At 37.9% G+C, this 24928-nt stretch overlaps 1 protein-coding gene across 3 annotated transcripts in view; it reads right to left on the minus strand.

The window, feature by feature from the left end:
* Positions 1–24928, minus strand: part of MSH3 (mutS homolog 3) — a 222668-nt gene that overhangs the window by 64402 nt on the left and 133338 nt on the right. For all 3 annotated transcript variants that reach the window (XM_073014652.1, XM_073014651.1, XM_073014653.1), the window contains one exon: positions 20976–21087. In XM_073014652.1, coding sequence (XP_072870753.1) covers positions 20976–21087 — 112 coding nt within the window. The remainder of the gene's footprint in view (positions 1–20975; positions 21088–24928) is intronic.

Genomic DNA, 24928 nt, shown 5'->3' on the forward strand with positions numbered 1-24928 from the left:
ACACAGCTGTTCCTGGGTATTAAAAAGGAAATAAGACCAGAAGTGGATAACTGCTATGGCTTTCTCATTAAGCATTTTTTAATCTGCCTATGTGCATGTTCTACCTATTGCTTATGTTTAAAGTCTATCAATTTTCATTTGTCCATCTTAAAACAACAGGTATTACATATCTAATTGCCCACGGCCCTATTTGGGGTTGGCAGCACATATAATTTTTGACAGCAATTTTTCAGTTACAGGTAGATGACTATTAAAAGATATTTATAACATCAAATTCTAGACATTGGTTTATCAGCATTTAATTATTTACTAGCATTCACCAGAGCATGTGGAGGAGGCAGAACTATAACTCTTGCAACAACTTAATTTTCTAGAACTTCTCTGTATTGATCAATTATAGTATTTTCCAGGTACACACCCCTGCTAAGGGAAATTGTCCAAATACAGCCCTTGGCAGAGGAGTTAGCCCAGGGCATCCATGCTCTGTGCTATGTGAATCCCACCCTTTGGCAATAGCTGCCTGGTCAAGAGTAGCCAAGCCGGTCAAGCATGGTGGCTCACACCTGTAATCTCAGCACTTTGGGAGGCCAAGGAGGTGGATGGCTTGAGGCCAGGAGTTCGAGACCAGGCTAGCCAACATGGCAAAACCCCAACTGTACAAAAATTAGCTGAGTGTGATGATGCCAGTTACTCAGGAGGCTGAGACACAAGAATCGCTTGAATCCAGGAGGTGAAGGTTGCAGTGAGTCAAGATAACGCCACTGCATTCCAGCACGGGTGAAAGTGAGACTCCATCTCAAAAAAAAAAAAAGCCAGAACCAGCCAATGGGCCTAGCATAAAAGCTTCTCAAACTAGGCCAATCAAATAATCTTTTGGGAGTTAACTGAGAATGAGAGAGGTTCAGTTACCTGGTAGCTTGAAGAGAGGCTAAAAAGAATCACAGAAACAGGCCACAAGGCACCAGGGATCATGAGTAAGTAGTTATGAGAAAATAAAAGGTATGATGAAAACTTATTTAGACCAGGGGTAAAGAGGATAGTTAGTAATGAAAGGAAGGAAAGATAAAAGCCAAAATGAAGTGAGAAACTTCACATAAACAACTGGGTATCAAAGTAAAGCCTTATAAAGTGTTGCTAATGGGGGATAAAAAGAAAACCTGTTCCACCCCTAAAGCTGTATCGTATTCTAATTAGCTACACATTTCCAGTCTCCCTAATGCCAAACTGTGCTAGAGATCCTTCTCTTCCTGTGTAATTCCTTTCTCTTATGGCACCATATGGCTTTATATTGCACCTAATACATCTCCATTACTTGAACTTGAGTATATCTGTTTCTTGTGACAGAAAGAGCTTAACACAGTAAGAACCTGGAAAGTAGTTTCATATAAGCAGAATGATAAAACTAATGATAACAATAAAATGAATTTTACAGAGAGTAAAAAATAAGCATGTCATAAAACAATGATAAAACTAATGATAAAAACAAAATGAATTCTACAGAGATTAAAAAATAAGCCTGTCATAAAATAATCAAATATTGACATGATCAAATATTTTATATCTCTTTAATCTCTTTTTTAATATGTCTTTATCTCCTTTTTTAAAAATCACAAAATGACTCAAGAAATAGAAAACCTAACAATCCTACATTTATTAAACTTGTAAAAGCCCACAAGAAAAACTCTAAATGCAGAGAACACCCCTACTGAATTCTTGCAAACATTTAAGAAAGAAATAGCACCAATATTACAAAAATTCTTCTAGTGAACAAAACAAGAATTTTTCCCAAATAATTTCAGATTTGGATATCAAGAACATTGATATCCAAACCTGATAAGAACATTACAAGAAAAATTACAGACCAATTTCACCCATAAATATACATGCAAAACTTAACAAACTATTAATAAGTCAATCTAAGGTTATATAAACCACTTAGAGCTTTCGAGAAATACAAAGTTGGTTTAATATTCAAAGGCCAATCAATGTAATTCACCACATTAACAGAATAAAGAAACCATACAATTATCTCCAATAACACAGAGAAAGCATTTGAAAAAATTCAACATTCACTTGTGAAAAAAATGAGGCCGGATGCGGTGGCTCATGCCTGTAATCCCAGCACTTTGGGAGGCTGAGGCGGGTGGATCATGAGGTCAGGAGATCGAGACCATCCTGGCTAACACGGTGAAACCCCGTCTCTACTAAAAATACAAAAATTAGCTGGGCATGGTGGCGGGCGCCTATAGTCCCAGCTACTCAGGAGGCTGAGGCAGGAGAATGGCGTGAATCCAGGAGACAGAGCTTGCAGTGAGCTGAGATCGCGCCATTGCACTCCAGCCTGGGTGACACAGCGAGACTCCATCTCAAAAAAAAAAAAAAGAAAAGAAAAGAAAAAAATGGGCAGGAAAGGGAAATAAAAATAAAAGGTATAAGGATTAGAAAGCAAATAATAAAACTCATTATTCCTATATGTCATGACTGTGCTCCCAGGAAATCCAAGGAAATCTTTAAAAACTGAACTTTAGATACAAGTTCAGTATTCAAAAATCAACTTTTCCCCTATATTTTAGCAACAAATACAGGTTGAATATCACTTATCCAAAACACTTGGGGACAGAAGTGTTTCCAATTTCAGTTTTTTGGATCTTGAAATATTTGCATTCTAAATAAAATCTAAAATGCTCTGAAATCCAAAGCTTTTTGAGCAACAATATGATGCTCAAAGGAAATGCTCATAGGAGCATTTCAGATTTTAGATTTTCAGATTAGGAATGCTCAACCTGTAATCCAAAATAAAACATTTTTAATGATACAATTTACCATAGTATCAAACGAAATCAAATACCTAGGAATAAATCTAACAAAATGAGCAAGACTCTACACAGAAAACTATACAACATTATCGAAAGAAATTAAAGAAGACCTAATTAAGTGAAGGAATATACCATGTTCATGGACTGGATGACTCAATATTATAATGCTATAGTAATTACAGAAGTGTGATTTGGCACAATAATATACATATATAACCAGTGGAATGGAAAGCACAGAAACAGACTGACACGTATACAGTTCCTTGATTTATGACAAAGGTGACATTGCAGCACAGTAGACAAAGGAGAGTCTTTTCAACACAGTGTGCTGGGAAGATATGGAGAGCAATTTGGAAATGCCTAGTAAAGTTAAAGATCGTGTACACTGGTCTAGATGATCCAGCAATTCCTCTTTTAAATATCTATCCAAGAAACATACAAGTGCTCAAAAAGGCATGTATAAAACTGTTCACTGTAGTACTGTTTGTATGTATTCATAACTGACAAAAATAGAGATAATCTAATTGTCTATTGTTAGGAAAATAAATAGATCTACTTGTACAATTATTAAAACAATTATTTACAATGCAGAATACTAAGGCTCAGTGAGACATTAATGTATATTTTTTAAAATACACAAAAGATGATTATATGCTGCTAGTATATATATATACGTCAAACAAAAGAATAAAAACCATGCATAAGGATAATAAATAACATCAGGATAATAGTTACCATGTAGGTTAAGAGGTGAAGAAATGGAATGGAGAAAAAGGAATAGCAGTTATTTATGTATGACCTTAGCTGTATCTGTAATTTTTTATTTACTTAAAAAAACTCCTAAATATTACAAAACGTCAATCTCTATGACATTTGTGTGATGGGTAAATGGGTGTCTGTTATACTGTTTTCTATACTTTTTCATTGGCTGAAATCATTAAACATCAAACAAATTTTCTTAGTTATTTCATGGATCACCATCACGAACAATTCAGTAACTCCTTACAAACATATTTATGTAATTTACGAATAATTCACAAAACTTCCAAATGACATTTTGTTACTTGGACTTCAGAACACTACATACAAATAAAGCAAGAGAGAAAAGTACAAAATGGAAAGTGAAAGAATGCAATGCCAGAGAGAATGTAATGTAAGAATATAATGCCAGAGAGAATACCATACAGAAGGGTTACGTATGTCATGCCAAGGCTCCCTGAACTGTGACAGCATTGTTAAAGGAGCTGTCTCAAACAGGATTACCAAATTCAACAAGCACATGAGAGTGACCAATGGAAATGCAGAAATAGAAATGTTTTTAAATGGTAGTTTAGAAAAGATATGAGAAAAAAAGAAAAAATACACACTTTTTATTTTGTAGAAAACTTAAGCCTTCCAATACCTTGAAAGATAAGAGAATTTATACTTACTGTTCAATTTGGCTTTTTCATGCAGTGAGAAAAAGTAACTTGACAGTATGTTCTTTAAAAGTATTAATTTGGTCAACTAAAATAATAAATCAGATTTCTAGTGGTAAAGCATATTATAATACCGTTTAGAGTTAGAAGACTGAGGTTCCATTTCTGGCTTAGCCATTGGTTAGATACATTTCATTTCTCATCTGTAAGATTTAATAATAATAGAAATCCTAGCCTTATGTACATTTTGAAAAGTTTAAAACAATTAAGAAAATATATATGAAATTCCTTTGAAACTATAAATGCTATAATCATTTTTATAAATCATAAATTCTTAAAAATAAAAGATGCCCAAAGTAGTCACATGAAGTCCCAATGCCCTATAAATGAATTAACTGAAACAGAAGAAATGAACTAAAATAAATGAAAATACATTTGGTTTGGGCCAAAGTCAGATGTGAAACTTATTTGAAGGCCTTGATGAGTAAAACAATGTGTGTGGCATTTACATGAATAGAAATGTTACTCTCTTCTGAACTTAAATTGTATATACATTGGTGAAAAAGATGTATTACCCAAAGTGAACAAGCAAGTCTGACACTTTCCAATATTTTCAAAAGGAATAACATTTTTATATTGAACTACACAGAAACTGCTGGCTTTTAAAACTATACAATCGTGTATGTGTTCTTTGAGCATTTTATTTCTCCTGAATTTAATACAGAATGAAGTTTTTAGTTTATTTGAACTTTAGGATTTCAGAACTAATTGATATACACAAATTAATTCGTTGTATATATAGAAAAAATATCATATAAAAATTTAGACTTCACAGTTCTAATATTTAAACAACGTTTATTTAGCTGGGAAACAGGTTTCTTCCTGACACCATCCACCAGTAAGTGGGGAGTGACTGAGAGAACAAAATGACCCTTAGACAACTTCTTCAACCAGGTCAAGGATAGCTACCAAAAACCTGCAGCAAACACAGGCTTAATGGTGAAATGGTAGAAACTTTTCCTTAGGTCAATCAAGACACTATATCCACATTTTCCTGGAGGTCCCAGATAGAAAAACATGACAATAAAAAGAAATAAAAAGGCATTAGACAAAACAAAACTGTCATTGTCATTGGCTGCCCACAAGGAAAACCAATCTCTATACAAAGTATTACACATGTATAATACAAAGTATTATAATTAATGACAGGATCTCTAGCAAAATGGCTAGATTTAAGATCAAGATGGAAACTCAGTTGTATTTTTGTATAAGAGCAGCAAATAATTATAAGACTATTGTAAAAAAGATATGACCTATATACTAACAAAAAGTACTTAGTAATTAATCTAACAAAAGATGTAAAAATCCTTTATAGAGAACACTTTAAAACTTTACTGAAAGGACTTAAAACCAAAATAAAAATACAGCAGGTCCTCAAATAATGTCATTTCATTCAATGTCATTTTATTACAAAATTAATAAGGAAAAATACATTCCCAGCCAGGGCACTGTGTTTGCACATTCTCCCTATGCCTGTGTGGATTTTCTCTGGGTATTCCAGTTTCCTCCCACATGCCAAAGATGTGCAAGTTACGTTCAATGGTGTAGCAGCCCCGGTCTGAGTGTGTGTGTGTGTGAGTGTGCCCTGTGATGGGAGGCCATCCTGTCCAGGGCTGGTTCCTGCCTCGTGCCCTGCACTGCCAGGATAGGCTCTGGCTACCCATGACTCTGAAATGGAATAAGTGGGTTGGAAAATGAATGAATATAAATGATTGTCAAGTAAAAATTCATAAGGTAGGTGATAATCATACAAATGCATGACAATAAACTGATGTAACACAAAAGTGATAAGCAAGTCTGCCATATGTATTGTTTTTGAGCTGCATGGTAGTAGGAGGTGCTTCTTACAATCTTCACTACACAAACATTTACTCCTTGATTTAACCCACCATCACTATGACCTCTGTCACTCCCTGATTTACTAAAAATTATGTATATAACAATCTTATTTGTTTTTATTAATATTTCTTAAACATATAACTCATACTTATTTCAATGTTTAATATTAGAAGTGTGTTGGGTCTTTATTTAGAAGTTTGATGATGTTTTCTGTGGCCAGAAATATGACACAGGAATTTAACTTTGTTTATAACCATTAGCCTATGGTAAAACTGGTTTCATTATATGTCATTTCACTTAAAGTTGCAGTTATTTCCTTTTTTTTTGAAATAGGGTCTTGCTCTGTCACCTAGGCAAGAGTGCGGTGGTGCAAACATGGCTCACTGTGCCTCAACCTTCTGTGCCTAAAGAGATCTTCCTGCCGCAGCCTCCAGAGTAGTTGGGACCACAGGTGGGTGTCATCACATCTGGGTAATTTTTTTTGTAGAGATGGGGTCTCCCCATCCCAGGCTGGTCCTGGGCTCAAGTGATCCTCTCACTTCAGCCTCCCAATGTTCTGGGATTACAGGTGTAAGAGTTCATACCCAGCCAGCAGTTTCCAAGAACCCACTGAGAATGTTAAGTGAGGACTCACTGTATCTACTGTTCTCATGGAGGGACATACTCATATGTTCACATATATATCACAAAGATGTCAACTCCTCCCCAAATGGATCTATAGGGTCAATGCAATTCCGAAAAAATCTCAAATTTTTTCCCCCAATTAACTGAGTAAGTTGATTCTAAAATAAAGAGAGGAGCAAATGCTAAAGAGAAGTCAAAAAGTTCTATTAGAAAAATAGAGGGGGAGAACTTTCCCTACAGATGTAAAAAGTTATTATAATGCTATAGTAAATAAGCTTGTGTGATTCTGGCTTACAGACAAACACTGACCAGTGAAAAGTAAGAGTTCAAAACAGTCCCATAAAAATTTGGAAACTTAATATATGATAAATAATTCCATAAACTGATGGGAAAAGGATGATTTGAAAATTGGTACAAAACAATTGATTACCCATATAGAAAGATATTAGATTCCTAACTTATATCATGCATAAAAATAAATTCTGGGTCAGGCACGGTGGCTCACGCCTGTAATCCCAGCACTTTGGGAGGCTGAGGTGGGTGGACCACCTGAGGTCAGGAGTTCGACAGAAGCCTACCAACATGGAGAAACCCCGCCTCTACCAAAAACACAAAATTAGCCGGGTGTGGTGGCGCATGACTTTAATCCCAGCTACTCGGGAGGCTGAGGTAGGAGAATCACTTGAACCTGGGAGGCAGAGGTTGTGGTGAGCCAAGATCGCGCCACTGCATTCCAGCCTGGGCAACAAGAGCAAAACTCTGTCTCAAAAAATAAATAAATAAATAAATAAATAAATAAATAAATTCTGAGTAGATTGATTAATGACTTAAATTTGAAAATTAAACCTTAAAATGTTGATAAAAAATTATAGGAGAATATGTTTAAGACCTCAGGGATTGAAAGAATTCCTTATTTAAGGCACAACACCATTCACCCATAAAAGGAAGGACTGATACATTCAACTTCATTAAAGTTAAGGCTTTTGTTGTCATCAAAAGGTATCATACTGAGGCCGGGCAGTGGCCCACGCCTGTAATCCCAGTAGTCTGGGAGGCCAAGGCGGGCAGATCACTTGAGGTCAGGAGTTTGAGACCAGCCAGGCCAACATGGTGAAACCTCATCTCTATTAAAAATACAATAATTAGCTCGTGGTGGCGCACACCTGTAGTCCCAGCTCCTCAGGAGGCTGAGGCAGGAGAATCACCTGAACCCCAGAGGCGAAGGCTGCAGTGAGCCAAGATCGAGCCACTGCACTCCAGCCTGGGCGATAGAGTAAGACTCCATCTCAAAAAAAGGGAGGGGAGCATCATATTGAAAGTGAAGACAAAAAATTACTCTAAGTAATCTCCTTAGACTTACATAGTTACAAAAAATATTAGATTCCTCATCATTTAAAAGTTCTATGATACAAGTTCAATGTATTTAAAGTGTAGAATATCTCAAATTTTCTAATAAATAAATTATAATGTCTATTTCAGTATTTAACTGTGTACATTAGAGGAAATTTCGATGCTTGAAAAGTCAAAAATAATACTAAGAAGACTTAAGTGTATGGAGAAGTTTCTTCCACCATCCCTTCTAAAATGGCTTGCCTGATCACTAGGTTTGTTTCCCAACCCACATAGCAGATTTAACACTCTTTGGCTGTTTTGGTCTGAGGTTAGGTACCAAGACTACAACTTTGAGAGCCAGACACTGCTGAAGCAGGCAAGGGAAATACCAACACACTCAGTGCTTTGCTTTGGCATCTACTGAAACACAAAATGTGATGAAAGTTGTTAGACTAGAACAAACTTCAAATAAAAACTTCACTTTCTGGAGATGAAGGGTGGATTCCCGTGGGTCTTTTGGCCCAAGGTATCCGAAAACAAACATTACAAGGTAAGTTATTCTGTCTTCACTCCTGTGACAGTGACCAAAAAGATCCCTATTGTTGAAGGCTAACAAAGAACAGGACTGCCTAATCATATACATATCATCAAGGTCAAATTAATTACTTCCCTCCCAGAGTTTCATTCACTATTGCCAGGCATGGTGGTACAAATAATGATAGCCCTTCAGGCTGGATTTGCCACCTGCTGACTGTAGATCCTAGGACTTTGAGTGAACTTAGGTGGTAGTCAGACAGTGGTCACTATGGGCCTTGGGTAAGACCCAGTGTTGTGCTGGCTTCAGGTCAGACCTAGTGCAGTCCCAGAGGTGGTGGTCACAGAGGTGCTTGTGTCACCCCTTCCTCAGCTCCAGGTGGCTCAGCAGAAACAGAAAGGCTCCATTTGTCGGGGGGAAAGTAAGGGAAGAGACAAGAGTCTTTGCCTAGAAATCCAGGGAATTCTCCAGAATAGTATGCAAGACCACCAAGCTGGTACCTCTAAGAGTCTACAAGAGCTATAGCATTACTGGGCTTAGGGTGCCCCCTAATGCAGACACAGCTGCAGTGATCACAGATTTAGATCAGAACACCCAAGTCCCTTTGAATACTTGGAAAGCCTTCCCAAGGAGAAGTACAAACAAGCTAGACTGTGAAGGCTACAATAAATACCTAATTCTTCAATGCTCACCGGGTCAGACCTGAATCCAGTGCAACACTAGGTCTCACCCAAGGCCCATGGTGACCACTGTCTGACTACCAACTATGTTCATTTAAAGTCCCAGGGCTCTACATAAACTAATGCAAAAAACTGAAGAGGACACACAAAAAGGGAAAGAGATTCCACATGCATGGACTGGAAGAATAAATATTGTTTAAGTGTCCATACTACCTAAAGCAATCTACAGATTCAATGCAATCTCTATTAAAAGACCAATGACATTCTTTATAGAAATAGAAAAAATAATCCTAAAATTTATATGGAAACACAAAAGGATCTGAATAGCCAAAGCCATCTTAAGCAAAAATAACAAAACTGGTGGAATCACATTATCTGACTTCAAGTTATACTACAGAGCTATAGTAACCAAAACAGCATGGTACTGGCATAAAAACAGACACATAGACCAATGGAACAGAACAGAGAATCCAGAAAGAAATTCACACACCTACAGTGCACTCATTTTTGACAAAGGTGCCAAGAACATATGCTGGTGAAAAAACAGTCTCTTCAATACCCCCATATGCAGAAGAATGAAACTGGACTCCTACCTCTCACCATGTAAAAAAATCAAATCAAAATGGATTAGAAACTTAAATCTAAAACCTGAAATTATGATACTACTACAAGAAAACATTGGGGAAAATCTCCAGAACACTGGTCTGGGCAATAACTTCTTGAGGAATATCCCACAAACACGGGCAACCAAAGCAAAAATGGACAAATGGGATCACATCAAATTATTAAATAAAAATCTGCACAGCAAAAGAAACAATGAACAAAGTGAAGAGACAACCCACAAAATGAGAGAAAATATTTGCAAACCATCCATCTGATAAAGGAATGCTAACCAGACTATACAAGGAGCTCAAAGAACTCAACAGGAAAAAAACTAAAAAAAAAATTAAAAATGGGCAAAAGATCAAACGAAGACATACAAATAACAAATAGGCATGTGAACAGGTGCAACATGATTGATCATCAGAGAAATGCAAATTGAAACTACAATGAGATATCATCTCACCCCAGTTAAAATGACATATTCAAAAGACATGAGATAACAAATGCTGGTGAGGATGTGGGGAAAAGGTAACTCTTGTACACTATTGGTAGGAATGTAAGTTAGTACAACCGTTACGGATAAGAGTTAAAGGTCCTCAGAAAACTAAAAATAGAACTACCATATGATCCAGCAATTCCACTGCTAGGTATATATATGCCCAAAAGAAAGGAAATCAGTATATCGAAGAGATATCTGCACTGCCATGTTTATTGCAGCACTATTCACAATAGCCAAGATTTGGAAGCAAACTAAGTGTCCATCAACAGATGAATGGATAAAGAAAATGTGGTACATATACACAATGGAGTACTATTCAGCCATAAAAAAGAATAAGATCCTGTCATTTGCAACAACATGGATGGAACTGGAGGATATTACGTTAAGTGAAATAAGCCAGCCACAAATTAAAACAATCAAACTCATGGAGATAAAGAGTAGAAGGATGGTTACCAGTGCCTGGGAAGGGTGGTAGGTGGTGAAGAGGGTGAATGGTCCTTGGGTACAAACATATAGTTACATACAATGAATAAGATCTAGTATTTGATAGGACAACATGGTCACTATAGTCAACAAAATTTATTGTACATTTAAAAATAACTAAAAGAGTATAACTGGATTGTCTGTAACATAAAGGATAAATGCCTGAGGTGATGGATACCCCAGTTGCCCTCATATGAGGGCAACATTATTACACATTCTGTGTCTGTATCAAAACATCTCATGCTACCCATAAATATATACACCTACTATGTGCTCCCAATTTTTTTTTTTTTTTTAAAGAATCAATTCCATGAGGCACCACAGCAGGATTATTCATGACAGCAAAAAGTAGGTAAAACAGTGAAACTTTTAAGGCAATTATGGTATATCCATATTGTTGAAAACCATGAAGTCATTAAAAATTACCTTAAGACTTTTTAAGAATATAGGAAAATATTCATGTTATAATATTAACTAAAAAAGCAGGATATAAAAATTTTTTGTATAAAAAATGGCTATTTTTTAAAAAAATTGCAAAGAAAGACAAAGGAAACATTCCAAAATGTTAACAGTGGCTGTCTTTGGAATTAAGGAGCAATTTCCTCCCTTTCTTTGTATTTCGAATCTCAATCTAACACTTATTTGTAAATGGACTCTATGGCAATGAGAGTACTAACAACCATTTGTTCATTGAATGCATACTATGTCAAGTATTATACAAAAATTTTCACTGTGGTGTCAATTTCTATGAGAGCCTTGATAAGCAAGAAAGTGATGGAGTGTGAAAATAAAAGTATAAATATGAATAAAGAATTGGCCCACAAGTCAAGAAAGGTGGTTTCTCGTATGGAATTTGGGCAAGCCAATGCACCTCTCTGGGCTTCAGTTTCCTCCCCTCTAAAATCAGGGAGCTGAATTAAATGATCTCTTACCCTAAACTCAGGTACATTGCTTGAATATGCAGCCCTGGGTGGAATGAAAGAGCAGAAATTAAATTGGCACCAGAGCTCTGTCCCAGATTTGTTTAAAAGATGAGAAGTTGTGGAAATCATTTGCATGAAGTACCTGGGAAAAGTGGTGCGTGGTGAACCTGGTCAGACTTGGGGATACTGTTGTGGAGACAGATTTTTTCCAGTCCCACTTCCTCACCCCAGGATTTGAGGATGTCAAGGAAGAACTAACTTTAAGGCTTTAGGAGCTAAATGTGTTCAACCCACTAAACTCAAATATTTGTAGGTGACAACATGGTGGCTTTCCTAATGAGCCCTAAGAGACCGCCAGTGGGAGATAAAGTTGTACACCAGGCCCTCTAGTAAACACCAGCGGGAAAAAAGACATGAGACTGAAGAATCAGGAGGTCCTCTAGGTGCATAAAACGGCCTGTCTCCGTGCCCACTGTCACTGCCCTGACAGGTGACTGCAGTGGCTCCTGCTGGGTCTTCCTGCTTCTCCCCTGCCCACAATCCACTCTCCATAGGGCAGCCAGAGTGACTGTCATAAAAAGTAAAACAGAACTTGTCTTTTGCTAAAAGCCCTCATCCAGATCCTCAGAGCACTTCTGAGTGTCTAAAGGTCATAGTCTAAAGGCCATGTCTGCCTCCGACCTATTCTTCTACTACCCTCCACCATGTTCACTTGGTGCCAGCCAGACTTGATTTCTGCTCTCCTTCCACCTGGTAGAATACAACATGCTCGTTCCTGCCTTAAGGCCTTTCTACAGGTCTACACTCAAACATCAACTCCCAGGACACACCTTCCTTGGCCACCCAACCTACAGAAGCCCCTCTGCTCTGTCATTCTCTATCACATCAGCCCATTTTATTTTGTTTTAACCTTCTCTGAAATTACCTGAATTTTCTTGCTTGTTTGTTATCAATCTCACTGCTAGAAAGTAAGTTCTCATGAGAGCAGGAACCGTGTCTTCTAGTTCATCCCCATTGCCTAGAACAAGGCTTGGCACAAAGAAGGCACCCAATAAATAGATCAAAGAGATGAATGTAATACACGAAAGGCATTACAGAGGATATTTCCACCATGTTTACATTTCAAAAACAATCATTTGCATTCTCTATAAAAATCCATCAGGAATATATGACTCCGTGTTTCCACAGTTCTCAAGATGACACAATAAGTAAGGAAATGGTCAAGAAATCTCACTCATCTAATGTGTTAATCTCTCTTTTAGCAAGGATCGTGTGTATTTGAGGCAGCATACATCAAGGGTTCCCAGATATAAAAGACACATAAAATCTATCTATAAGACCAGTTAGTACAAGTAAGTGTTCTAACCAAATAGCCAGAATCCGAAAGTTGGCAATAACCACCTCTCCACCTACTCTGGAGCCCACTGGGAATGACAGCAAACAAAAGCTGAAGTATCGCGCTGAAGGGACTATGTTTCTGGATAACAACTAGAGAGGACTGCCTTGGCGAACCTATGGAGAGACTAGAAGTACATTCTTTTAAGTGCTCACTTTAGTATTGGCAATATCTGTCTGAATATCATCAATCAATAAGATCTTAGTATTGTTTATCCAGTATCTAAACAGTGAGTCTAAACTTGTGATAACTAAGCAACTTCCACATAGAATGTCAACTTCTGTGGAGGAAGAGAAGATCTAAAAATAAAAGGCAAGGCCGGGCGCGGTGGCTCAAGCCTGTAATCCCAGCACTTTGGGAGGCCGAGACGGGCGGATCACGAGGTCAGGAGATCAAGACCATCCTGGCTAACACGGTGAAACCCCGTCTCTACTAAAAAATACAAAAAAATCTAGCCGGGCGAGGTGGCGGGCGCCTGTAGTCCCAGCTACTGGGGAGGCTGAGGCAGGAGAATGGCGGGAACCCGGGAGGCGGAGCTTGCAGTGAGCTGAGATCCGGCCACTGCACTCCAGCCTGGGCGACAGAGCGAGACTCCGCCTCAAAAAAAATAAATAAACAAAAAATTAAAAATTTTTAAAAAAAATAAATAAAAATAAAAGGCAAACTTCGAGGTATCATAAGAAAACCACAGATAACAAGTGCCAGGCACTGTGCTAATGATTTTATATGTATCACCTCATTTAGTTCTTAAAACAGCATCACAGGGTGATACTAATATTACTGGATTCCCATTATACAGGTGAGGAGACAGGCCTAGAGAAGCTAAATATCTTGCCGAGCAATGTAAAACAACTAAGTCGCAGAACTGGAATGTTAAGGGAAGTTCATCCTCTGACCTGTCTCAATGGGGACGCTTGCCAAACGACAGGGTATCAGTCACTACTAAATAGGAGAAGACGCGCTTTAGCTCCGTGTGTTCATCATTGAGTACACTAGAATGATGGACAGTCATAATATCCCTAAAGTCAGGACATGTACAGCAGAAAAAAAATAAAAATAAAATTGTCACGTTAATTTCTAAGACCTGAAAAGCTAATTTTCCGTAAAAAAAAAAAAAAGGTGCTATCTTCCTTGACAGGTATAAATATTGACAACTACCTTTAAAGAAGAATTACAGGAGAACTATTTTTATAAGAGCTACAGACTGCTGGAAAAAGGTTGGTAGTTTCAAAGTGTTCTATTCCTCGAAAATGTCAATCAACAGCAGGTTATGGTAAGAGACTCTTGAGTTAAAGGCTCCTCCAGACAAGCTCTGAGCCAAATCTTTGCACTTTTAACCCAAGGTGAACTAGAAACAAAAAGAAGGGAAATGAGGCTGGAGAGTAGCACCAGCTGCATGTTGAGATGCCAAAGTCAGGACTTAAATCCCTCCAACACCTGGATCCTGCCCGATTTACATTCCCCTGGGTGTGAGGGCTGGCTGTGACCCAGCTCACTCACCTCCTTTTATAGATGAGGAAACCAAGACCCAGCGAGTATCACAGTCTATCCAAAATGACAGTGAAACGACAGCAGAGCAGGATTTGAATTTAAATCTCCCACCACTGTGAGCCGCTTTCCCACTACACCTGTGTACTAAAAGTAGTACGTGAGAACTTTAAAACCAGAGCAAAGAAAGGGCTCACATAGAAAGGGATTTTTTCTGGCCAGAGGATGGTGAAGGCCCTCAGGAAGAGGCAGTGTTTTGTTGGGTCCTGCATGAAGAGTGTGAGTCCAATCAATGCAGACAGGTAAGAGATAGGAAGAGAGGGGAGGGCCATTGTGAGCACAGACAGCAGTGCAGGTCAGAACACTTTATCAGACAAACGTTCTTCTCTATTCATTATTTCAGAAGCAGGAGAGAGAAGAACCAGAGGAAAGGACTGACAGGAAAACAACATTCAATTGCCATTAATATTTCCCAGAATTTTAATCCATGGGCCCATGATTCAAAGATCATGCTATGTGAAAAACACCTTTACAGCATAATCTATGAGAATGTAATTTAGCCATGGAATTAAATCAAGCTTAAAGCTCAGACATATTTTATGGTATACATTATTACTGTTCCACTTGGTAATTAGGCACAAATTGCCAACAGCTTATGAATATTACTGTAACTAGTTTTTTAAACTTTTATACAGCCAAAGCAAGTATTTCTGGGCCAGCTAGACATTATTTGTACTGAGATAAGGGAAGGAATTGGGAAGTCTGTCCTCATCTTTACCAGCTTCAAGCACTTGTTCATGTAACAAACGCATGAGCACCCATTCCATACCACATGCGGAGCTAACGACTGAAGCACCCCAGGCCCATCTTGATCTCACAAGAAGGGACTGTGACTAGCATCTCAGTGTCTACCCTGTCCCAGCAATAAAACACCTGGGCGGTGAATTCCGCTTGGACCAGAGAGTTATGGGGTTCCAGCGCTTCCTGGGAATCTTCCTGTTCTGCACGTTTGACTCATTTTCTTCCCACCTAACAAACTGAGAAGCTGTCAACCACTCTCTCCCCTCCCCTTCCATCAGTTGAAATTTATATTATTTATACTAAAAACAAAAACCTTACAAATGAACTGAAAACCCCAACTTTAACTGCTGTTGAAAATCCATCGACTAAAAAAACAGTCATTTGGTTTAGCAAACAAACAATCCTGGCAGAGCTGAGATTGCAGTGGGTACGCTGAGTTTTCCCTAAGCAGCAGTCCTGGGCTGCCTCACAAGGTGACAGGGGCCAAGACACTGACCCCTTAACCCACAGGTGGCGGGTGGGGCTGGGGCAGCCACAGTCCCTGGGCCAGCCTCCTTGGCGTCCGAGCAACCTCTTCCTTCTCCTTTTAACCCGGTGTTCCATTAAAATATTATCATTTTCTGTATGATGCAAAGTGAAAAAGGTTGGAAATCACTGGCTTGCCTAAAAATGTGTTTATGTTTTGGGAAACAGTTCAAGACGATGCAACCTGAGTAACTTCTGGCAGATCATTTCCCCTTTCTGAACCATAGTTTACTCAGAAGTATGAAAAGGTGGTTACACTAAAAGATTCCAAATTTCCCTTTTAGTTTGACAGTAAAATTATTCCGTAAATTGGGGAAATCCCCATATAATATCCTGAAAAATAACATTTTGTGTAGAAAATAAAAGGCAAAAATTTCAAGTGAGACTTGGAGACTGCTAAAGGCTTCTAGCTAATCCTTACTGATTTAATCAATCTGATTAGGTGCCAGCTATGTGCCAGAGAACTGTGACTGATCCAGGGATTACACATAGTTGACAGAGTACAGTCCCTGTTTGCTTCATGCTTACAGTCCACTGGGAAAGGCAGATAAAAAAAAGAATGATTATAATTTGGTGGAATAAGTACTGAGATGTGGAGAAACAGAGTGGCAAGGGTATGTGAGAGGGCTACCCATCCCAGCTGGGCAAAGGAAGGCTGAACGCAAGAGCTGACATCCAAGGCAAGACTTGAACAAGCCAGAGCTGGGGAGTGGGGTGGGTGATTGGTGGGTGGATGTGGGAGTGTGTGAGGCGGGAGTGGTTGGGGTGGGGAAAGATGACATTCTAGGCAGAGGGAACACCATCTGCCAAGTTCCAGAGGCACAGTGACTTGGGAACGGCATGAACTCCAATCTGGCTGGAGTGTGAAGCATGAATTCAAAAGGGAGAGTGGCATGGCAGGTTCCAGAAGCCTTGTGGCTGCAGAGTAGAGAATCTATGGAGGTGGGCAGAGTGGAGGAGGACGCTCCAGTGGTGACCACATGTATAAATGCTTGGATTATACAGTGAATCAAGGAAGAGGAAAAAAAAAAAGAGGGTTTTAAAAAGTATTCTTAAAACTGGGAGAGGAAAAGCGGGCAGAAAGTTGGCTTATTCAGAAGCACTATAATAAGTTCACGTAATACAGAATACAGAAAAGTATACTCTTAATTACATTTACAAAACACCAGTTCTGAAAACCCCATGATTATCAAAAACAACAATGTCATTTAACTTTGAAATTATTTTCAGGGTATATTTTATAATTAACATTCATAAAATATTTTAAATTGAATTTTACGTAAGTTCTTTCTCAACACTATCCCTATATATAAATTTTTACCCTGAAAAATAGAATGCACTTCACCATAGCAACAGTTCTATATCAACTCCTACTCAAGTTAGAAAAAGCATATGTAATAGAAGCGAATATTCTGGAATATTCTGAGATGCCTGCTTGGAAAAAAAAATTACTCCATTTATTTTGTAAAGATTTAAATATAAGAGTTCAATGTTCTTTAAAACATTATTGTAATTAGACAGAAGGCTATTTTAGTTCTTCAAATCTTGTTTTATTAAAGTGTAACTTACTTTTTAAAAGAAAAGAATGAAAAAGGAAAGAAAGAAAGAAGTCAATTTCTTGGGGTAATATTCTTGGGGTCAAGTAGATGGGCATGGAAACAGTAACAGGAAATTATTTTAAGAGACTTATAGTCCTAATATTTAGTTGCTTAGTTTATATTTAACTTACATTACTTTCTCAAGAAAAGCTATATCCTACTGGTATTATGAGAACTGAAAAAAAATTCTTATGTTGACATAGTCTCTTTTTTTTTGGAGACAGAGTCTCGCTCTGTTGCTCAGGCTAGAGTGCAGTGGCCTCTCAGGTTCAAGCAATTCTCCTGCCTCGGCCTCCTGAGTAGCTGGAATCACAGGGAGGCACCACCATGCCCAGCTAATTTTTATATGTTTAGTAGAGACAGGGTTTCGCCATGTTGGCCAGGCTGGTCTCGACCTCCTGAGCTCAACTGATCCTCCCGCCTAGGCCTCCCAAAGACATAGTCTTTTTTTTAAAGACAGTAAAAGGATTGGTACTTATTAACTTGTTTGATTAATAAATATAAAAATTTCCTAATATGAATGAACAGGTTTATAGACACTGGGTCTTAGGTTGCTATGGTATGAATATTTGTGTCTCTCCCAAATTCGTATGTTGAAATCCTAACCCACAAGGCAATGGTATTAGAAGATGGGGCCTTCAGGAGATGATAAGTTCATGAGGGCCTGAGACCCCTTACCCCTTCCACTGTGTGAGTACATGGGTAAGAGACCCTTTACCCATTCCACCATGTGAGATGCCATCTAGGAACCAGGAAACAGGCCCTCACCAGAAACTGATCTGCTGGTACCTTGATCTTGGACTTTCCAGTCTCTAGAACTCTGAGAAATAAATTTCTGTTATTTATGAGCTACTCAGTCTATGATATTTTGTTACAGCAGCTGAACAGACTAAGACATGCATTATATACTACCAACAAGTCTTGTTACGATATGAAAATGCAATATTAAACTAGATGTCATTCAAAGTATTTCCTTTCACATCTCCCTCTCATGGCCAGCCAAATGCACAATGCCACACATCTCTGCCACCCTTGCTCACAGCCCGAGGTAGAATACTCTGTTACAGTCCCAGCTCACTACTATTCTGAGCTTTCTCTGACCTACATTCCAAATGCTCCCCTACATCTCAATTTTTCACTGTCCTCAGAAAAGTTCCTTAGTACTTCTGTTTCTAACCACCTTGCTTAACATTTCCTTCATACACTAAAATGAAACCTGGCTGGCTGTTTGTTATTCCCCTGCAGCTCCCTCATTTGGGGGCTGACATTTTTCTGCCACATCCAACCATGGACCATATACCTCGGGGTTCAGGGTTCAGAAGTTCTTCTTTGCTTCCTTAGGGCTTTACCACTGTCTGTCTTCAATCTAAGCCATCTATAAACTTCACAACTCCCAATTACCATTCCTTGCAATCTCGGACACTTGGATCCTTGTTGTCCTCTACGGCTAATCTTGCTGTTATCTTAGATTTCAACATTCACATGGACAACTTTTTCCCAAACTCTGTTCCTTGATCTCTTCATCTCCAAAGACCTTCTCCCTTCTGCTACCCACCTTCTATAGCCATACACAGGATCTTGCCATCACCCAGAAGACCACCACATCTGATATCCAAAAGTCAGGCATTTTATTCTTTGATACCTCCTCTCTCACATAACTACTCCCTACATACTAATTTTTTGACCCATCACCATTCCATTTTACCCCATGTCCTTGACCAAATTCTCATCAGGTTTCTCTGAGCCCTATTCTGGACTAGTTCTCAACTTTGACCTATAAAAACCTATAGACTTTGAGTAAAAATGATTTTGTCCACCCTCCCTACTTAGAAGCAAGCCCACTAGCATAGTTTCTAACAGCTCAAGGCTGCATCCTTAGGATGACCCCAGCCCCACTAAAAGTACCTGCCTGAGAAAGCTTGGTGCTGCCAGGATTCACCATTCCAGTCAAAATTTGGTGACAGGCAGCCAGATGCTGAAGCCCTTCTTAGAACAGTTACCTTAGAAAGCTTGCAATTAGAAAGACTTTTTCTGCCCCTTTGGGATGTAAATCTATCACCCAAAATTGTCTTTTTAAGGACCAGAGAGCTGACTCTTTGAAATGTGGTATTAGCAAACAATTAGTAAACCCACATGGGTTTCACATAACCACACCTCACTCGCTCTCCTCCCCCAGCTCATTCCCTTTCCCTGTTCCCTCATACTCCCTTTAAAACACCCAGTCATCTATGCCAAAATGAAGTCAAGTTCAATTCACACCGGACTCTTCCCTACTGCAGGAGTATTATTGAATAAGATCAATCCTTACCACTTCAGTGCCCAGCTCCATTTAGCTTTGACAATGGAACTCACACACCCTGCCACCACTTCACTATTTTTCCCCAGCTTCTATCACTCTCTTGCTAGTATTCTTAATCTTTTAGGGGGAAAAATGTAAATTTCTTCATATAAGTAAACTGGCCTCTTCCTTATCTCTGAACACTTCTTTCTTTACACTCTGCACTCCAACCTCACTCATCGTCTTTCAGTTCCTTGAATTCATCCTGCTATGCTTCACTTCCAACAACTGCCATGCTGGTTCTTCTACCTGGAATACTCCCCTAACAATACCATGGCTTGCACTGACTCATTCTTCAGTTGGTATCTCATCCCTGGGGAACATTCCTCAATGCTTCCCTGCCCTTGGGTTAGGTCAACTTGCTACCTGTCCCCAGGCCATCCTGGTCTCTTCCAACATGCCATGCACTAAGCTGTATTGCACTAGCCTGTCTTCTCTGCTATACAACAAGCTCTGTGAGGGCAGGGAAGACTTCTGTCTTGCTTACCACTCTCTGTTCCTAACACTCGCTTCATTACCTGAGACACAGGCACTCAGTAAGTATGTGTTAAATAAATTAAGTATTCAGGATCATTCGTGTTATGTAAGAGAAATACATATAATGAAAATTCTCATCACTGGAATCTGCAAAGTCATCTCTGATTCTTTCACGGAACATCTGAAAATAGTCACAGTACAAAGGATGGAACACTACATGCTAATATGAATTTGCAAAAACTATGGTATTATTCCAACTCTATTTGCATATTGGGTATTTACAAATGTAAAATATTTTTATTGGGTTACCTAGGATAACTAATTAGAACTAAACTTTTAGTTACTAAACCTATTGATAATCTTTCATTGGAAATAGCACCAATTCCACATTTCATGGTAAATATAAAACTATGTCCAGACTTAGCCCATTTAAAGCCAAAGTTGAAATTTGGGTAACTTTTAATTATAAAAATGTTTCTTTCGTATTTAAAAGTTTGGGATGTTATGTTGACTTATTGTTTTGTATTATATGGTACTTACTGATAAATCTGTACTATTGGGAACATATTGATCCTGTTCTCCCAGCAACACATCAATCACAGGATGCCTTCCACTTTTTATTATGATTTTTCTTTCTTCTTGTACAGTTGGTCTGCAAAAAGAAGTATGTTTCAATTTACTAAGCATGGAAATAGCCTTAAAAAAAAAAAAAAAACAAAAAACTAAGACAGCATGAAAAATTTCAGTACTGTTTGTACGACAGAAAACAAAACTTTAAACATAGATTTTAAGAACATATGTCCAGAATAAAACCTTGAGTATAAAAGTTAAATTTGAACTATAAAATAAAAATTGGGAAAATATTTATTATAATAATTGTGCAATGAAGCACATACTTTAGAAGAGTCTTATAAATGGCTTCACCCTTGTAGTTTACCTTTACGAGATCTTTTTTTTTTTTTTTTTTTTAAGAGACAGGGTCTCACTGTGCTGCCCAGGCTGGAGTGCAGTGACTATTCACAGACACAATTATAGCACACTACAGCCTCAAGCTCCTGGGCTCAAGTGATCCTCTTGCCTCAGCCTCTTCAGGAGGCTGGGACTATAGGTGCATGTCACCATGCTGGGCTTTATTTTTCATTTTTCTATTATTGTTTGAGATCAAACCAATATTTTCACTAGTAAAGATAACAGTTCAGATTATTGCTACTTATTATTATTAATGAATATAATAAAGCAAATCACATAAAATTATTTCTAGATGTAATTATTAAACTATGTGTTGGACTTGGAAACGAAATGACCTAAAATTTTCATACGTTGTTTCATTAAAACATCTTTCTATGGTCTTTTGTATCTTTTACTTGGATACAAGAATCATATTTTGGCCTTGCTGTTCTTTAAGTTTTTTAAAGACCTCTATATCTGTTTTATCTACAGCCTTAGCTGTGTAGTCAAGACCCTCTGAGCCCTGCCTTACTCTCAGCTCTCCTTCCCAGATGTTACTACTGACACCAGCTTGCTGTCTACCTTTTCCAACCTTCTTCTGTGCATTTATGTTTATGTATGCATCATACTGGTTGTGATTTCTTTAGAAAAGTCATACTGTAATATATCATTCTGTAATTTAAAAAATTCAATAGTTTATTTTAACTCTCAGTACATACATAAAAAAAAGATTTCACCATTTACTATCTGGATATAATATATTCCTTTAAAGTCATTTCACAAATAATTTTACAGAAATAAGGGGATAGTAAAAAAAAAAAAAAATCAACCTCATGACAGATTTTAATAAGAATTTAAACACAGTAAATCTCAAAGTTTTATTCCATATTCTCCTGGTTTTCAAGGCATATATATCTGAAGTGGGTAACACATTCTGAAGGTCATTGCCCATCAGCTGTCAAGCGTGCATCTGGAACATATTCATTCATAAATACTAAATTCCAAATTTCAATACATTTCTAATAGGTTCTAGAGTTGATTATTTCTGATTCTTTTCACATTTGTATCAACAAAAATACAAATACTTGAAGTTTTCGAAATATTTTAAAGCTTATAATTTTCTTAAAGAGATGTCATTTTTGCTCCATAATTGCAAAATATTTTCATTTTTTGACTTATCAACACCAATTAGAATAATCAAATGAGTACCTTTATTTCTACATCATCTATATCCTTTCAATCTTCTGTCTGTCTACAAATTATAACTTATAAATTGTATCAAGTAAATTTTAATGAATAAATATTATAAAAGATAGAAGAATACTATCACGTCTTTCAGCAAAACAGGATAGTCCAGGTTCTTGTCACCAAATATTACATGATGAATGTTTCCTACTGAATGATTAACTGGACGAGAATAACAGAGTTCATTTTGCCCTTACAAATACATTCTTCACACACCAACCCTTGAGTTTGAGAAAATTCACCTAGGATATTGTCTGAGCATTCAGAATCTCAGATTTTGCTGACACATGAAATTTCACCATCACCATGAATATCCAGGGCACTGGTTTCTTTCTCTTCACATTCATCATCTGATGAACCCAGTAATTATGAAAGGCCTTCTGTCAATTTTTTTCTCTTTGCCTTTATGGGTGAACAACAAAAAATTCTGAATTTTCAACTGTGTTCAATGAAAGTTAGAAGCAGACTCCAACTGTGGCATCTGCACTCTTCTTTTATACCTTCTTGGAAGATGATGTAACACGGGCAATACAACAAGAAAACGGATGATGTGATAGTGATTTCTCTCCTCACTTCTGCATCATCATTCTCCCATTTTCTTTCCATTTTAGACTTTTTTTTTTTTTTTTTTTTTTTTTGAGACAGAGTTTCGCTCTGTCGCCCAGGCTGCAGGCTGGAGTGCAGTGGTGTGATCTCAGCTCACTGCAAGCTCCACCTCCCGGGTTCATGCCATTCTCCTGCCTCAGCCTCCCAAGTAGCTGGGACTACAGGCGCCCGCACCACACTTGGCTAATTTTTTTTTATTTTTAGTAGAGACAGGGTTTCACTGTGTTAGCCAGGATGGTCTCAATCTCCTCACCTTGTGATCTGCCCGCCTTGGCCTCCCAAACTGCTGGGATTACAGGCGTTAGCCACCGCACCCAGCCCATTGTATACTTTTATAGTATAGTTGAAACAAATGATAAACAATGTTAAAACAATTCTCAGGATGATGAAATAACGAAATGTTCCAAGATATAGAAAAAATAAGATCACTAAAGATCCCAAAATGCATCTTACATTTATAAAAGAATCCAATAAACCCACATGGTAAGTGTAAGACAGAGTAAGTTTTACTCTCCTTTTTAAAGGGAAAAAAGTAAACTTTGTTCTTTAAATGGCCTTTAAGAAACTGAAGTTAGGTTCAATAGACCCTTATGGTAGAGTATACTGAAGATCACTTCTTGTCAGATATTCAGCATTCTTTCAAAGCTGCTACACATTTTCCACTGTTAAACATTTAGATTGCATCCAAATTCTTACTTATAAATGATGATGCAATGAACAATCCTATACACATCTCCACGTGTTCACGTCCAAGTGTTTCCCAAAGCTAGAGTAAATTTTTAAAGTGGGATTCCTAAGTCATAGGGTATGCATATTTTTTATTTTAATAGTTAACAGTATATATACCAATCTACCTACCTACAAGCAGGATATGAAAGTTAACTTGTTTTCTCATACCCTCACCTAAAGTTGATTAAACTTTCTAATGTTTGTCAACAAAATAAACAGCGTTATCCCATTGTTTTAATTTGCACTCACTGATTACTAAGATTGAACATCTTTTCATCAGTTTCTTGGTCATTCGTTGGTCTTTTTCAAAAGCATAATATCCTACCATCGACCTCCTGTAGTTCTTTGACTCAGAACTTTCAAGTGTAACCACATTTCTGAACTTACTCATAACACCAATAAATACGACTTTCCTAAATTATTCTTCTTAAATATATCTGGCTAATAAAATCCCAGATGCTCTCACATTTTACAAAGAAAGTGACTACAGGTCAGGCGCTGTGGCTCACACCTATAATTCCAGCACTCTGGGAGGCCAAGGCAGGTGGATTGCTTGAGGCCAGGAGTTCGAGACCAGCCTGGCCAACATGGTAAAACCCCATCTCTACCAAAAATACAAAAATTAGCCAGGCATGGTGGCACACGCCTGTAATCTCAGCTACTCAGGGGACTGAGGCTGGAGAATTCGTTGAACTTGGGAGGCAGAGTTTGCAGTGAGCCGAGATTGCACCACTGTACTCCAGCCTGGGCCACAGAGTGAGACTCTGTCTCAAGAAAAAAAAAAAAAAGTGACTACAGTATCTTCTGAGTAAATAATCTGAAATCATCTGTTGGAGAAAGACACTTAAAGTTATGAAAAAAGGATAGTTTTTGGATTTTAGAGTGTAATTCTGAAGACAAGATTTTTTATCTAGGTGGGTTACAAATTCATTGTAAAAGAAAAAATAAAAGTATTTGTGACATTA

The sequence above is a fragment of the Chlorocebus sabaeus genome, chromosome 4 (genome assembly GCF_047675955.1).
Source record: "Chlorocebus sabaeus isolate Y175 chromosome 4, mChlSab1.0.hap1, whole genome shotgun sequence".
NCBI classification, from domain to species: domain Eukaryota; kingdom Metazoa; phylum Chordata; class Mammalia; order Primates; family Cercopithecidae; genus Chlorocebus; species Chlorocebus sabaeus.